Genomic DNA, 17135 nt, shown 5'->3' on the forward strand with positions numbered 1-17135 from the left:
GCCAGCTGGATAGCATGGCAGTCTTCCCGGCAATAAAAAGCTTCTCACATTAAGAGATGTCACGCAGATTAACTGGGTCAAAATGGTCTCTGTTGGTTTGGAAACTGTTGAGAAGGCTGGTAAAGGTAAAAATGCCAGTGTATCATTTACCACACGCTAATCACATTGGGTGTACGACATGCCATGCATGTGGGTTAAAATGATAGGGTGCTCATTTCTTTCAGGGCTGTGTGTATCTATTTGTTTAGCGTAGTGTAATCTGTGATTCCCGTGCTCCTCGAAAGGCACAATGGTATGTCTCAGAATAATTTTAAATGACAGAAAAACTAAATTCTTGCAGCGGGAATGATTTGGAAATTTGGGCTTTAGATATGCAAGCATCTACAGTGTGCTGTCCAGAAAATGAAACAAACAAAAAAAATCCTATTTTCACTTTCGAGATGAAGTGGGAAGTGAAAAACATGAATTATGCTTCTATGTGGAGGAGGGATATACTGTTCTGTCAATCAGATTACAATCACAGAGTTCTTTTATTTTGAAATTGCTGATTTGTGCGGCATTTTGTCTCCCCCTCTGCCTCTGGCAAACCCTGGACTGTGTGGGAACAATTGGATTCATTTAAGATTCACAGAAGATTCCATGCCTGCCTAGTTTTACATTTGTATGGAAATTAAGAGATGGAATCTAGTGGTGGTAAATAGTCTGTCCAGAAAAGGATTAGGCCTGCTTTTTGCTGCTGTTTTCTCAAAAGTCAGCATAAAAGTTTGCATGCATTCTGATTGGGACTATCAAAAAACCGAACAGCATCCTTTGAGCGCAACTTAATCTGACAGCCCGGAGAAGACTGATAGTTCCTTCTTCATCTCCACCAGCAAGTAAATATAATAAATGTCTTTGGTACTTCATGCAGCTCTTCCAAGATTTACATCAGCCACTTACCTTTCTTGGACCAGAGTCCATCCTCCAGATTCAGCCAATCAGTGAATTCATCTTCCTAAAGACCACTGGAGACCCTCATAAATGCTTTTGTTACTAATATTTATTTCCAACATGGAAAAAAGCCATAAATTCTATACACCTTTTTTTTTTCCACCACAGGAGCCCCACATCTGTGTTGCATCTGAAAATGTAATACAGTCAACTACATAAATTATGGACGACAACAACAAGGCTTCCTTATCACCACCTATAAATCCCTGCAGTACAAATGCAGCGTGCAGCATGCAGCGGCTTCTGCTGCTCATGCTCCTCGGTGCTAATCATGCCATCGAGACAGGAAGACTTTTCACGCGCCGCTTGCGACTCAAACACGCCGTACAGCGTAAACAATGTGGACAGCATCTATAAGCGTGATGACTCTAACTACACATTCAAGATACAGCCTGGCCACAAAAAAATGCCAAAAAATCTTGACCGTGCACATAAACATTTTATAACTTTTAAATACTATAGAACTGCACAACCCACCATTTCATCAGCGCTCAAATGATAGATTATAAAACACTTTATTTCATCGTAAATGCCTTTAAAATTTTATCACTACCCTTATGCAAACTCATTGTTTATAATTATAGTTATCTGATATTTTGTTCTGTATGTATGTAGGAAATGAACCTCTGTGGTTTGGGGCTGATGAACAACATTTCTGCGTCCTTCCCCTAAAGAACGAGGCGGTGACGTTAGCCACCAGTAATGCTGCAGTGTTTTTTTTTCACTGATAAAGTGCACCAGTGTTTCTACTATATGTTGCCAGGATACGGGCCAAAATAAATGTTAACTCTGACAAATGAATACTGCAGCGAAAGAGAAAACACACGGCTGAATTTGTCAGTGTTGAAACATCCCTGAGCGCCGTGTACAGGTGAGGTCATTCAGAGATGTTTCATATTTGTATAGGCCTGAATATAACATTTATATGTGTGTGTGTGTGTTTTTCCCCTTTGGAGCCTTTGCGACCTACGGTGACTCATAACAGCTTTCTATGTGTTCAGTCACAATGTGTATCTTCAACAGAGTTATTTCAGCAAACAGTGAACAGGAATCAGAGTTAGGATGAAGGAAGTATAATGAGTACTGGAGAGACAGAGGAGAGGACGGCTAGCGTCCGGATCTGACTTTAATTTTTGAATATGTGAAGGTGGATAGGCCTTTTTTCCCCCCATATAAAAAAAAGTGGAGTTAAGTTGCTCTTTAATCTGAAACACACACTTGAAACAACTGTATAGTTTGTGGAGCATGCGGTGCAGGAACCGTTGCGATGGGTGAAAACTCAATTATTTCTGCATTTCTCTGCTATCAAATCCAGAAGGAGCCTAAAGACGGCCCGTGTGCTTATAAATCAGAACTGTTGCGAATGAGATGTTGTGGCAGTGTAGCGTACAGTGGCTGAGTGAGAGCTGCAGTCCTCTTCTTCGTCTGTGAACCGGATCTTAACAGGATGAGTTTTGAAGCGTCACCCGTGGCGGCTCAGCAGTAATTGAATTGAGTTGCATCTAATCTCATTGCCCAGCTCCTTTGGTTCCCTGCCTCTCATTAGGGTTCGATGCAGAGTGTCACAGGCCTCCATCTCTCTCTCTCCCCCTCTATTACTCACAGCCCTCTCTCATATCTCACAGCCGATCCAGCCTAACTAGGCAATTCAGAGAAATATTGCAAATTCCTCAAGCCATACACCTCCGCATTAGCCACGACTGACTGTGAGCTTCAGAGGCTCAACTGCAGTATAGCACTCACTCATATTACCCCATATCATTACACTGTATTATCACTGGCATTATAATAATCCATACTGCGCCAAACTCTACTGATCTTATCAAATAATGAAATGTAAGCAGATGAGTCAATGTTAAGCACACTGTGATAGACAATAAATAACAGCGGCCACAAACAACTAAAGCTACCACTTAATGGCAAAGAAGGAGAGATGGAAACCAGTTCAATCTGAACCAATTTCTGAAGGATAAATCTAAAGAGCACATGTGAAAAAGAGGCGTTGTCCACTGAGCAGGCAGTAAATGTGGCTGCTCTTCCCTCTAGCTTGTCAATCCTCTGGTAAATGAGAGTCTCTGGGGAGCTGAAACGCCCCGCTGAGCACTGTTCATGGTCTAAAAGGGCATCTTAAACAACTGAATGGAAACGGTGGAGATAATGCCTTTGATTCTTAATTGTAGGCTTGATACTTGAGTTGCGCTGAACATCTGTGGAGACAGTTGGGAAGTCATCTTTATGCGTTTTAGACAATTACATAAGTGTGTAGTTCAAGGGAAAACTGAATATTCAGAGGTAATTTTTTTAAACATGCTTAAACCATTTACCTCTGCTGGTAAAGTCATGCAGGTGAATTTGTTCTTTTTTCCAGATTTCTAGATTAAGCATCTTGTAGGTTTTTTTTTTAATTTAATTTATTTAGTTGCACAATATTGTGGCAGAAATGACAAAATAGGTGTGTCAAATGTTCTGCATGTCCGGTTAACACTAGAGGAAAGTGATTGGGGGACAGCATATCCACATTTTACATATTGAAAGATGTGGTTAAAACCACATGTGTACAGTTAGAGCCATAAATATGTGAACAGTGACACTTCTGAGAATTACACACATTTTTATACATGGTCCCACATTTTCAAAGGCTCTTAAGTAAGTGGACGATTGACAGTTAGTTAGTCATATGATGCACGTTGCTTAAGGCAGGCGCTGCCTCAAATGGATTTTTATCTAGGAATAAAAGAAACAGTCCTTATATTTATGCTAAGTGTATGTATGTGTCTTAAAATGGCTGCAATTCCTAAACAATTTATGCAAACCTTTTGTAAAATGTGTCGATTTAAAGCTCAATGTCTGCACTTTCCCTTAAAATCCAACGTGGTGGTGTACAGAGGAAGAACTGCACAAACAAATAGTGCCTTTGTCAAACATGTTATGGAGCTACACTGTAAAAAAAATCCTAATATAAAAGTATTTTACTGCGTATTTTACAGTTTTGTTCTGTTCTTCTAGAATAGCATTAAATTTACATAAATAGACTGTGATTTCACATTTCAAATGTAAATTAATGTAAAATCACTGTAATGTAATAAAACATAATTTTCTTGTTTTTTAAATGTATTTGTCTGTACATAAGCATATTTAGATTGTTAAAATACATTCACAAATGTATCATAATTTCACAAATATTTGTCCGTTATTTGAAAGATTGAACTGTTAAATTCAAATGTAATGCTATGGAAAAATATATAAAATGAGTCTCATAAACTTTTTTTACATCAAATAATAATAATTATTATTATTGCTGTTTAGGGCGATCGTGGCTCAAGAGTTGGCAGTTCGCCTTGTAATCAGAAGGTTGCCGGTTCGAGCCCCGGCTCGGACACTCTCGGTCGTTGTGTTCTCGGTCAAGACTCTTCACCTACTGGTGATGGCCAGAGGGGCCGATGGTGCGATATGGCAGCCTCGCCTCTGTCAGTCTGTCCCAGGGCATGCAATCCATTATTATTTAAACCAACTGTTAACTGTATATTTCTGTACATTTAAGTATTCATTGACCTTGTTTATAGGTAATTTCATTGTTTAATCACATTAACATGTTCCTAATTTAATGTTTAAAAGCACTTCAAAAAGGCAAAATCCCATGTAAAATTAGGGCGACAAACTGTATTGTCATTACTGAAAATAACCGTATTTTTATGAGAAAGTTATTTTCTGTTATTTTCTGGTATTATTTTGGCGCCGGAATATTACTGTTTTTCTAGGATTTTTTTTTTAACAGTGTAGCTGTATACATTTAACTACAATTAAGTCATAAAAGCCACACAATTGTTTTTCATGACTAGCCTTCTATATTTCAGGACAACTTTCTTTGGACAGTTTTTATATTTGGTATCACTTCTTTATGGGTGCACAGCTACATCGAGTGCCATTAATGAGTCGCCTTGGATGAAGTTGAAAAGCTGTGAAACAAAAGAGCAACAATCTCTTTAAAATTCTCAAGCTGTCAAAATCTCACTCTTCATTAACTGTTCCTGTATTTATATTTTATTATATAGACATTACCATGTGTGGGTTTTTTTCCTCTATTGTCTTTTAAGGAAACCAGAATAAATAGTTAAAATATTTAAGGTCTGGTGAGTCTTTGCCTCTGGGCTAAGTATGCTCACGGGGCTCTGAGGATCCCTCTAGTGTTTGTGCAGTGGAGATCAAAATCTTGGGCTTAGGAGGAAGGCTTTATCTGGCCTACTATTAGTCTTATCTGGTATAACCACACAACTTGTATACAATAGGCTGCGGTTTCACAGGTTGTGTGTTATTGACTTCGAAAGCAAACACCTAAAAAAAAAACCAATAAACTGACAATTAACAGTAAAAAAAACAAACTAGGCTAGATCAACTTGTTTTTTAAAAAAAAGAAACATGTGATGTGATGTGAAATCAGGTCGCGCTGTGTCAGAGCTCCTCAGCTTCTTCCTGCCCACAGGAGGAGAACGCTTTAGAGATGTAGCATTCGCCGTGAAGCAAACGCCAAAGTAGCCCAAAAGTGTATAGCCAAGGCTTTGATGTGGTATTTACAGTAGGCCTATAACCACAACAGTTTTACTGCCAAGTGTTGTCCTAATCAGAAAGACAGCGCATGTCAAATCAAACAGAAGCAGCATGCTGTCTGTATCTTTAGAAGTGCATATATGCAGGAGGGAGAAGAGCTGCTTCACCACTCTGAAAATCCTCCCACAGATTTTTCAGAGCGTCTCCATCTCCCCCCCCTCCGTCAGTCTTTCTTGTCTATCCCTCACACATACTGTGACATATTATCAGCACGTACTATAACACGCGGGGGGACATGCGTGCACACATGTCGAGCTGTGTGTGCACGTCTCAGAGGGGATGATCGATAACGATAACAATAGATTGATCACGAAAGTCTCCCAGCAGCTTTTTTCTAATCTGCAGAAACAGAAAGAGTAATGACAGAGCCTTTTACAAAATAAGTCCAAATATTATTCTACTTTTTTGTGTTTACTCTCGAGGATGACATTTTATTTGTCATTTCGAACAAACAAATTGGCCCTGTGACATGGACCGACCATCAAGGCAATCTACCTCTTCTATGGCTGCTTGAAGCAAAGGCCAGGACATTTTGTTATAATGAAAAAAGAAGCTCCCAGCAGTAATTTCATGGCTGCTGAAGCTAGCAATGGGTAGGTGGTAAAATGGCTTTATTCCAGGTTCAGTTAAGAGGACACAGAGAGAGCACGGGGGTTTATTGTGTGCTTATTGTGACAGACGATGGCTCTCATATGATGCTTTTTTTTTTTACAGGTGCTTGACTTGTAGTTTTTCGAGGGGTTGCTGAATCACGCAGGTTCCTGCTGCAGGTTGGATTATCAGTATATTGAGATGTCACTTTGGAAGTGATACTACTTTATGTGCACAAAATAAAAACGTGAGAAAGAATGCCAGCGTTGTATAGCTTCCTCCATATTTCTTTAATATTATTTTTCTTGTGCGTTTTATGGCTTCTCTGATGTGCCCTTTCTTGTCAGTGTGTCCAAGCTGATTTATTCTTCTGATGCATGCATAATTTAGTTTTTATGAAGCCGCCGTGAAGGAGAGGGCCACTAAAGCACAAGAGGTGTATGTGCATGTGTGTGTGTCTGCATAAAGTCTCAGCTGGGTGCAACTGATGTGCCATTATAATGGCTGTGATGAGACCACAAAGCTGTGGAAGTAAAGTGTGGTCCATGACATAGACATGGTTTCAGTAGAGAACTGGCATTCACACTTATTATCTCACATTGGGAGCGGCGAGTATAAATCAACAGTTGTGGGTGACAATATTGCACTTGACTAGACGTTATTTGTGTGAAATTTGTTTAACAAATTGAAAAGGGAGAGAAACAACTAATGGTTTGTAATCCTGCATGAAAAATATCGCTTAGGCTTCTCCACACAATGAAAAACTGAAGGTCGAAATGCGAACTAGAGAGATAGCATGTAAAACAGCAGCTTCTTAAAGCTAAGAGAGGCTCTAAGTCTTTGTTACCGGGTAAAAATTCCCTAATAACCTTTCAGCATGGTTTAATTTAAGTGGTCTAAAAGAAAAGTAGACGTCAGCATCTCTTGGATTCCTTTTCATGCTGACTTGTGATGGAAGACGTTAGCCAATCACAGGTCTTTCAGAGAGGTTTTGTTTCTTTGGGTTGTTTTTTATGATAACCTTTGAACTATTGTTCAAACTATTGCTAAAAAATCCTACATATAACATGTGTTTATATGTGTGGAGCTGCGGTTGTCAAACTGAGGGAGCCACTGCATTTGGGATGTAGATGATGGCTGCAAAAATGTAATGCTAATGCCCACACTTATTATGTGGGAGGGGCTTAGTCTTTTTAATCTTAATCAGTGTTTTCTTTTTCTTTGTCTTTTTTTAAAAATCTTTTTCCAGATCACTGCTGCTTAATGTGTAGAATAATAAGCAATAATATTTCATGTTTTTTGTGTTGAATCACTGTAGTTTGCACTACACTTTCGTGCTTCTGGTAACGTGTCACATCTCTTAATTTGTTATGCTGTTTACACCAGTGAGAACAATGCCAAACCACTTCAATCAAATTAAAGGCCAGGCTTGATTTGGCTTGCCATCGAAGACATTGCAGGAGAGCAGCGGGAGGCATTTATTGTTTGACTCTTTCAGAGAACAAAGGCAACTGTCTCTGGATAGCCAATTAGAGGGATCGCTGAAGAATAGGGAGGAAAGTTCCCTTTGGTTACAGTACAACCGGCTGTGCATGATTGCTCACCCCATCCACATATCTGTCTTTCTATCTGTCTGTGTTCTGTAGCTTGGCAGGAAGTAGAGGAGATGAAGCTAACTATGTGCGGTCATCCTCCCATTCAAAAGCCTCCTGGCCTTGTTGGCACATTCCTCTGCCAGTTGTGCCAGGCCAGGAGTTATCTTCTCTGCCTGTTTCACTGTGTCTGTGGGGAGACATGGAGGTTTAATACAAAGCCAAGTGGTCTTCGATTGATGCCTCCAGATTAATAGGATCTGACAGATTATTTTTTTAATCTCATTTTAGTGTGCTTGCAAATATTTTTTACACACAGTTCAGCAAAATTAAAGTGCGCCAAACCTTTCATGCATAAAAATAACAACGAACCTGTGACTTAGCTAAAAAGCTAAAATGTGAAGTGTGCTGTACTGACGTTCTGCACGTCATACAAGTGGCATGTCAGCACTGTGAGCGTGTCTTCTGTCAGTGTCACTCTTGTTCCACTCGGTCTTTTTTGTCACATGTAGTCACCATCTTCTGACGGAGACAACAGACCCACCATGCTCCTAAGAACTATCGTTCTTTAAAACAAAACCAACCTGTAAACACAAAATGGACATAGCCAGCATGGCCTAGCCCACCTGTTTGCAGACTGCTTCTTGAATCCTGAGATTAGAGTTTTTTGACATTATGAGCTACAGATGACTCTTACTGAGAAAATCAGGACACTGCATGTTTATATAGTAGCCAGTTGTCAAATGCGAGGTAACCACACTGTAGTACAGTGTAAAGCATACACTGCTTTATCTTCTATTATCCTCTAAATGGGGGGATAATTTGCAAAATTAACATAATTAAATAAGACATGAAATGACCGATGGAGGCCATAAACTCTTCTGGATAATGTTTATTGAGATCATAAATCATGTGAGCTGTAGGGTTATTTTCTTCTTTTTTTTTTTTTGCAGCCATAGGAGTCACCCCCCCTGCTGCCCATTAGACAGAATGCAGCCATTTCCCACGTTAGCTTTACTTTTAGTTTTCATCTTTTATAGTCTACGGGTGAGTGGCTTTTGCTTGGAATCATAGCCTGAAAATTAGCTGACAGTGAACAAGGGCATAATTTATGAGATTTTTTTTTTTAATGTAACATTAATTATCACAAATGTAGCATTTCTTCTTTTCAGTTTTGTACCTCAGATTTTCGATTTGCTGGTTACTTCGTCATTTTGAGTTGGTGTTTCACTTTCCTGGTCAACATTTCAAGCTGAAAACCAAAAACTGCTGTAACCGCAGTGAACTATGAAACAAATAACTACATCTTTGCATAATTATGTTACATTTTTCCACAGAGGTCAATTTTAAAAAATCAAGTTATTTGTTTTCCAAACCCACAGAAACAAATTATTGCCTCTATTATGGAAATCACAGACTCACTTGTTTGTTTTAGGTTTAGGTTCAGACTGTTGTCTGGGAGACAGCTGCCTGGGTGATAATGAAAGAGCAAGTAACTTTTGTTTAGGAAGTAAATATATTTGTCTTGGGGACAGCTTGTGTGCAGTTCAGCTTCAAATAACTACTGTAAAGTCTCCATATAATCAATCAGAATAAGCTTGTAGACATTTGCATGTTTTATAACAATCCAGCCCCACTGTGGCTGCGGCAAGCTCTAATCAATACTCTGCACGCACCTTATTGGTCCAGATTAGTTTGCTGAAGTGACTCAGCTGTAGTTGGGGTCATTGAAAATATTGACAGAGTAAATCAAAAACACGCTCTGGGGATATTTTTAAGACTAAAAGCTGGGATACAGCTTCCACCTGGAAGATTTCTGCTCGGAGAACATTTGACTTCTTTGTGCTGTAATGGGCCTGTGACATTGAGCACTATAGTTTCAACTGTCAGCAGTTAAATGATAAAAGTAAATAGCTCTGCACTCCCTGCTTCAGCTATGTGTTGGATCATTTTCCATCTAAATGTATCACATTTAGAATATTGATTGGTAGAGAAGATGATGGAAGGAGACAACGGGATTCTTTTCATCATGTCATCAATGCCTTGGTGTGGTAATAGATATTGCACGAAATGCTAAAATCTTCTGTCTCGTCATGATAGATTTCGAGAGGTGGTGGCTCCAGCTCTTGTGACAAAATATAGCCGGAAGTGAATTTCTTGTGTGAATTTTTCTTCACACGTCAAACATAAAAAGTGCCTTCACACTTTCAGAAGACTCGGTCATATTTCCGTCATCTTTCATAAATGTTTTATTATTATTTATTTATCCTGTTATCTTGTTGTCTCTCCAGACTGACAAAATAAAATAATGCAAAAAGGTAGCTCAGTGAATTAAACGGTGTTAGAGCAGGATGACACAGCAGAGATGAAAGAGGAATGAACAGGCAACTATCCTCCTGAAGTCTGAGCTCCTCTCCCATACAGATTGATCAGTTCCAGCTTTGCAACAGTAACTGGTCACAGCGGGCCTGTCAAGCTTTGGATTTACAGGTATACAGTGCATCTTAACTGTTTGTGTGTTCATGTCTTTTCAGACAGAGCTTTAGGATGGGATTATCTGCCCTGATTAAGCTGCAGTTGTTAGCATGGCTGGATAACTAGCCTAAGACACTGTAATAGGCAGAAGAGGTCCAGCTAACACCACCCTAAATAGACCCTTATTTGTGGGTTTGGGGGTTACGTTTAAAAAATCCCATTGATGATTTTCACAGGATTGTATTGACACAACTGGAGTGAATACAAATGAATGCTAACGGAGTTCAGGGGTTATTAAGCAGCATTTATTTTACTAGATCTGGGAAGCTTACGCTCCAGCAACCATCAGCAGACTTATCACACAACATGTCATTTCAGTCAATATTTGACATAAAAAGTTAAAAACATCACATTATTGCCACACTATGTAACATTAATGGTTGTTTAAAAGTTTATATAAGGATAAGGATAAGCTTTATTTGTCGGTTGCAGTTGCCTGCAGCTGAAATGACAGACCTAGTCGACCATACATACAATACATACAATATACAAACTTACATTGGGGAGACAGGTCAGGCTAGGCAACAAAAAAAGGGATAGACAGTGAGATATGTAACACATAGGGGCAATTCAGGAGAAAAAAAAGGATTTCTGCCCATGATGACTTTCAACAAGGGAGTCATCATGAGGAGAAAACAAAAAATTTGGTTCCATGGAGCCAGACTGTCTCGTAATATTTTAAAATCTTCTTGAGCAAAAGTTCTCTGGGCCTTCTAAGGTCTTTCAAAATGTGAAGAATACATTTGGTCATACCAAGTATTGACTTTTCTTTATGTACTGTATATATGCTGTTGCAGCCCGTTCGCACTCCCGACATGTAATATACCGATGATTTGTCACGTCCCGAGGCGTTCCATGGGAACGAGAAAGGTGACCTTCCGTGTTCCTATGCTACATACCGGATTGTGGATGAAATCGAATAGAATGACGCTGCTGCAGTAACGCACTTTCCAGCCCTAACCCTAACCTTATCCCTAACGTTAGCAACCACCTTAATCGTGTTAGATAGTGTTTTCTAAAGCGATTTAAGTAAAATAAACATACATGTGTAGATTCATTCCAAACGGTTCTCATGTTTCATCATTTCCGAACTCATAATATAGGGATGTGTTGGGTGGCTGAAAGCGTAACATATACTGATGATTTGTCACCTAGCGTAAAATGTTATGCTTTGGGAGCGAGAACGAGCTGGCTGTTTGCACATTTCCATAATATATAATATGATGTAAATGAGGTGTGTTTCAAGACTTTTACACAGTACAGCATTTTAGCTAATTATACCTGCTTATTTTATGTATAGCAGTTGACTGGCTATAAACTTCAAAAGAACAAAAGGCTGCTTTTTCATGACTGATCAACTGGTCTTTGTAGATGTTGACATTTGAAATATTTCTGTTGTTTTAATATCGACTATGTTGCCATTTCATGTAATACTAAAGGTGTCCCTTAAATTAAAAAGTCAAAAATAGCAGCAACAACCAACTCACGAAGCTAATGTCATTCATTAGCGACAGGTAGAATTTTCATTCCAGCCAGCAAAATGTCATCAAGTATGCCTGCTTTTGTTTTCAAAGGGCCAGTTACTTCAAAAGTGCTACGAACACGGCCGCTCTGACATCCACACTGAGCTAACTGAGCCTGAAAATCCCAATTTGTTTTCCTTTGTCAAACATGCACCATTTCTTATGACTGCTTACAGTTTGTTCTTCCCATTCATCATTTCTTGACTACTTTGCTGTGCTTAAGGAAAGGCGGCGTCTACTATACAACAACGGTGAACTCCAAGAGGAAGGGACATAAGAGAAAGCTAAAAACATATAAGGAAGAGGTATAGAACAAAGTGAGATAGGAAAGAAAGAAAGACAGAGAGACTCATAAATCAAGTAGAGGTGAGATTGCTGAATCAGGGTTGATTGTGCCTGGGAGAGACAATAAAGCCTGTAATCATCTGTCTCTGCTGCACAGAACTGGCAATTATCTGCCCATACCTGACCGCCAGAACAGAAAGGGCAAGATCCATCTACCTTCACCCTATCACCCTATAGAGCTCCAGCTTTTAAGGGGAAATTCATGTACTGATGCAAGCTGAAAGCAAAGAAGAAAAAAAGAAGAAACTCCAGGAGTGCTATTGATATTGAGAAGAAGTGTTGCTGGGATAGTCTTTTTTTCCTGTATGAAATATTGTGGGTTGAATCAAAGTAGTAGCTGTTTGGATCTTTCATCTCGTTCCATCCACACACATATTAACACACACGCATAATGTATCCTGTCAATATATTACCTCAGATAAGAGGAGAGTAGCCACTCATTAGGCTGGTATAACACTGCCTACGGAGGCTCCATTTGCTTCCAGTGCAGTTCCTTCATCATAACGTCTGCTTTCAAACAGCTGTCTGATATTGGCATTTAGGGTACAAATTTACCTCCATTTCCCTCCAATACATCTGAGCCTGAAGCATATGGACCATCACTCTCCGGCTGAAAGCACTGCACTGAGGCCTAAAAGCATTTTTTGCCAGTCCAATAACAGAGCCAAATGAATAGTGTGGCTGTAATTAATCTTTTCTATTGACTGAATAAAACCTCTTGGTGGAACTCAGCTATGTGATTTTTTTCTCCCTCTCTAGCGCTGTGTGTTTTCCATCCCTAATAGAAGAGTTTGGAGAATAATTGCAAAGTTGCTTCCAGTATTATGAATGATCAATGCTTTTATAAAACACAAATTAAAAGGCAAAAAAAGCACTCAAGAAAATAATACATCGAAGCAGGTGCTTTGTGGCAAACATGAGCCTGAAGCAGAGCAGAGGGTCAGCTGTGATTTCTGCTTATTTGTTCATTTCACTGCTTGCATACTGCAAAGTCAGAAATCTGTCACAGCCACCTGCATGCAGGGCTTATGAATTGGGACATAATTTAGACTTTTTAATAATTAATTACAATCTTTAGACAAAAATTAAAAAAGAGAGACCCAGAGCACTGTGACAGATTAAAGTGTTGAACATGCTACTTCTGTCATTCGAAGGAGGACATCTTAAGCTCATTTAATAATAATAATAATGATAATAATGATGATAATAATAATAATACTAAGTAATTATAAAAAAAAGAATAAATTGATGTGATGCTGACCTATAGTGTCACAATATAATCAGCAAGCCGCCGGCTAAAAGCGACTAACTGCACAACATACCTCCCACTCACATGAGTCAGCTGTAAGTCAGAGCATGAGAACTACAAGGTTAGTACGTGAGCAGAACTTTAAATAGTTTCCTGAAACCGAGAGATAGATTCAAGTTTGAAAAGTTAAATAAAAAACTTTTAAATTAAAGTACTGTGCGAAAGTCATGAGACACGCCTTGTTTCTTTACGTTGTGCTTTCCAGGAGCCAGACTTTCCTGTACTGTTTAAAAGGGGTCTTGAACAATAGTACAATAGTTCTTCAGACTTTCTGAAGGTCTTTCAGAGTTTTTCTTTGGATGTTCTAGTCCTTGTACCTGACCAGTTCCAGAGATTTTTTTAAAAGATTTTTTTAACATGACCTACGAGTCCTTCAAACATAAAAGAGGCATCTAACTCAAGGGATGAACCAGTGTTTTGTACAAACATAAAAGAAAACTTGTATCTTTAGAAGAACTGGCAGACCTAAAAATACTATCTACACCAGATAAACAATATCTGCAAGTCGTATCCTTTACAAACAGGAAAGAAATCCAGGACCTGACACAGGACTTGAGAAATGCATCTAGGTTGTCACTGGATCCATCTACTGTTCACCTAAGCCTTAAAAATGGTCTCAGTGGAGGGTGGTTGTCAATAAACCATTCCTAAGGGAAGGAAACAGGGATAAAAGACTGACATTTGCCAAATTACACTAGAACTGGACTGAATCCATGGCAAGAGGTCTGATGAATCCAAATCTGAAGTTTTCAGTTAAAATCCTCATCAATATGTATGGAGCAGGTCAGGAGAGAGATACAACCGTGAGTTTACAGAAATCTGCAAAACATGGTGGAGGCTCCGTCATGCTTTGAAAATGCAGAGAGTTGTCTGTCAGCTCTCTTTTGCTCCAGAGAGGTAAAAAAATCATGCACCCTTGAAGACCATTTCCTCAGTCACTCCTCTTGGTTTAGCCAGCAGTCGGTGTCCATATTGCCAAGGGAGCTGCACTACCTGATAAGCAGAGGTAGAGGTTCTCTGACACATCTGTCTGCTTGATGAGCCAAGTGTCAAAGCCCCCCAAAGTGCTGGATGGAGTGCATCAATAAACGACTTTAATCCCCTCCTGGGGCCAATGTCCTCCCACTAATAAGGGATCGTCTTACACCACTGGCAGAAAGGAGAGAGGTAAAAGTGACTTGGCAGGGGCTTCAGCACGGCGATGTACTGTACACTGGGAATTGTCTGTACACAGGTAACAGGCTGTAAATCAAATGCGCCTGCTGTTGCCTTAATTGCTGGACGGAATTGGTGTTTTGTTTCTTCCTCCTCCTTATTTTCCCTCGCTCCTTTGCCCTCTATCGCCCTTTTTCACTCTTTATTCTATATGTCTGTTTGTTATCACTCTCTTCCTATAACACCGCCTCTGTTTTTGTTTTCTCTTTTTTATCTCAGGCTATTTTGCCCACCTCCGCTATGTATCCCACTCTGCCCCAGACGGTCTAACTTGCCAGACAGAAGTGGAAAAGCAGAAGGATGGGGGACGGGCAGTATTGGTTGTGCTGAAGGACGAGTGGGTTGCTAGCATCCGCAGGGAAGATCCAATGAGTGTCCTAGTCAGAGTGACCCTAATTAACCACATATTATCTGCAGGCTGTGTGGAGGATTAAGGCCCTCAGCTCTAGACCCTACAGGCCTGGAGACCCATAGACAGAGACTCTCTGCTAAAGCACACTTCATATTCTGCCTCAAAGCAAGACAGAGAGAGAGGTGGGGGCGTGAGGCAGGACCATGAAAAAATAGAACTAAATAAAAGCAGAAATCTTGCTGAAGGGAAGACAGGTGGCTTGAAGCACATCTGCAGGTCAGGACCTTTCTATAATGAGCAAATAAACAAGGCAAATAAAAAAAAGTCCAGGAGGAATATGTAGTGACTATTACTGACACCTTCACAAAGAGGAAGACATAATTTGGCTTTGTCTGTCATATCCCGAACATATCCATTCCCCCCTCTGCCCAGGTGGTGTTTGAATAAATTGAAGTTTTTGTAGGAGGAGGGGATCATTATTCTACGGAGAGATAATGAGCTCATTTTCTCACCTGACATTAAAAATCCCAGAAATGAACACTTGGCTACGTTGACAGGTTGTCATATACACGGCGTCAACAAGGCAATGCAATCTGGGAACTACAGAGAACCCTCATTGACACAACACAATAAGCAGCCCCCACAGGCAGGCAGAGACCCTGATTTCTGTAGAAAACATTTTAGTAGCAGCTGTGACATACCTCATTTCAGATGAAAGACGAGCCAATATCAACAACAAGATTAAACAGAAGATTAACTGACACCAAGCAGCCAACTGTTTGAAGAATCCAAAGGTTATAGCTCATAGAGCATGCCGTCTCTTAAAGCATAATAGTTATTACCAGTGTTATGAGCTGCTGGTGAATTTATTTCACATTTACATAACAGCCAAACCACTGTATAAAATAGTGGAGTGTTAACAGTTCAAGCATTTACAGGGCTTTCATGAAGCATTACAGGGTAAATCTATCCCTCACTAACCCTGCTGTTCGTCTGCCATTCTGAGTCACTGCAACATGTTTCCGTGATGTAATTCTGGCTCTAAGTCCCGAGTCGAGGCACGCGCTGTCACCTACCTCGGTCGGTGTCGTAGAGGTAGACGAACTTCTGCCATTTGTAGTGAGAGAGGAGGCTGAGGACAGCACCCCGGAGGGCAGGCCGCATCTGGATGACAAACTGCACCTCATTATCGGTGGGGTAACTGGGTGTGACAAAGGAGGTGTGCAAAGCGCCGCAGAACGAGGTCAAGGTGTTCATGGACTTCTTGTCGTAGAATCCGAAGATGGCGTACACCCCGCGGGAGAACTGAGAGCAAACTGCAGGGACAGCAAAGTACATGAAGGACACGAGTTAAAAAAAAACATGATCACTCTCCGCAAGAACACTTTATTTTGGATACTTGACCCCTCAATAATATCCAATCGAGGGTTCATATGACTCTAAAGGAAGCCTAGCGCACTTGATAAATTGTTAAAAACATAAATAGCTTAAGAGTCAGAATCATAATGTTGTTGTCTTTGTTTTTTTACGATGTAGCTTCAAAAAATACATTGATTTCTCAATTTCTTTCAAATCATTATAAAGCGTCGTTAAACCCAAATGACGAAAAAGTAAATCAAACTTTCTTTGTCTTTTGTGCCAGCATTGTTGAGATTTTAAAAATAAGCAATACAATGTACGTAACTTTTTCATATCTTATAGAATGAACAATCAAATATATCGACGTGGCTAATTCAGAGTAGGTTTGGAGAGAACTCAATATTGTACCAACTGTGAGTTACAAACTGGGGGACTTGAATTTTTTGAACGGTAGAAGCAGGCCAATAAAAGACCCTGAAAGCCTTTGTGGCTAAAATTATTACACATTATTTTATAAGCTCTTTTGAGTCCTCCGGCTTTAAATTAACCCCTTAATTTAGAAAACAATCTAGTAAGGAATCAATATAAAACAATTCCTAGCGTTGCCTCCCCAAAATGCTTTCACATTTCTTGTAAACCTGGTATGCAACCCTGTCTTACCACTAGTTCCTCCCTTGAGGTCCTTGCAACAGTTATTAAAAGCAATTTTTAAGAAATTT

The 17135-nt window shown here is 39.7% G+C and overlaps 1 protein-coding gene across 2 annotated transcripts in view; it reads right to left on the bottom strand.

The window, feature by feature from the left end:
- gria3b (glutamate receptor, ionotropic, AMPA 3b) overlaps positions 1 to 17135 on the bottom strand; it is an 88171-nt gene that overhangs the window by 47474 nt on the left and 23562 nt on the right. For both annotated transcript variants that reach the window (XM_039616783.1, XM_031745192.2), the window contains exon 3: positions 16134 to 16373. In XM_039616783.1, coding sequence (XP_039472717.1) covers positions 16134 to 16373 — 240 coding nt within the window. The remainder of the gene's footprint in view (positions 1 to 16133; positions 16374 to 17135) is intronic.

Source organism: Oreochromis aureus, linkage group 2, assembly GCF_013358895.1.
Source record: "Oreochromis aureus strain Israel breed Guangdong linkage group 2, ZZ_aureus, whole genome shotgun sequence".
In the NCBI taxonomy this organism is placed as follows: Eukaryota; Metazoa; Chordata; class Actinopteri; order Cichliformes; family Cichlidae; genus Oreochromis; species Oreochromis aureus.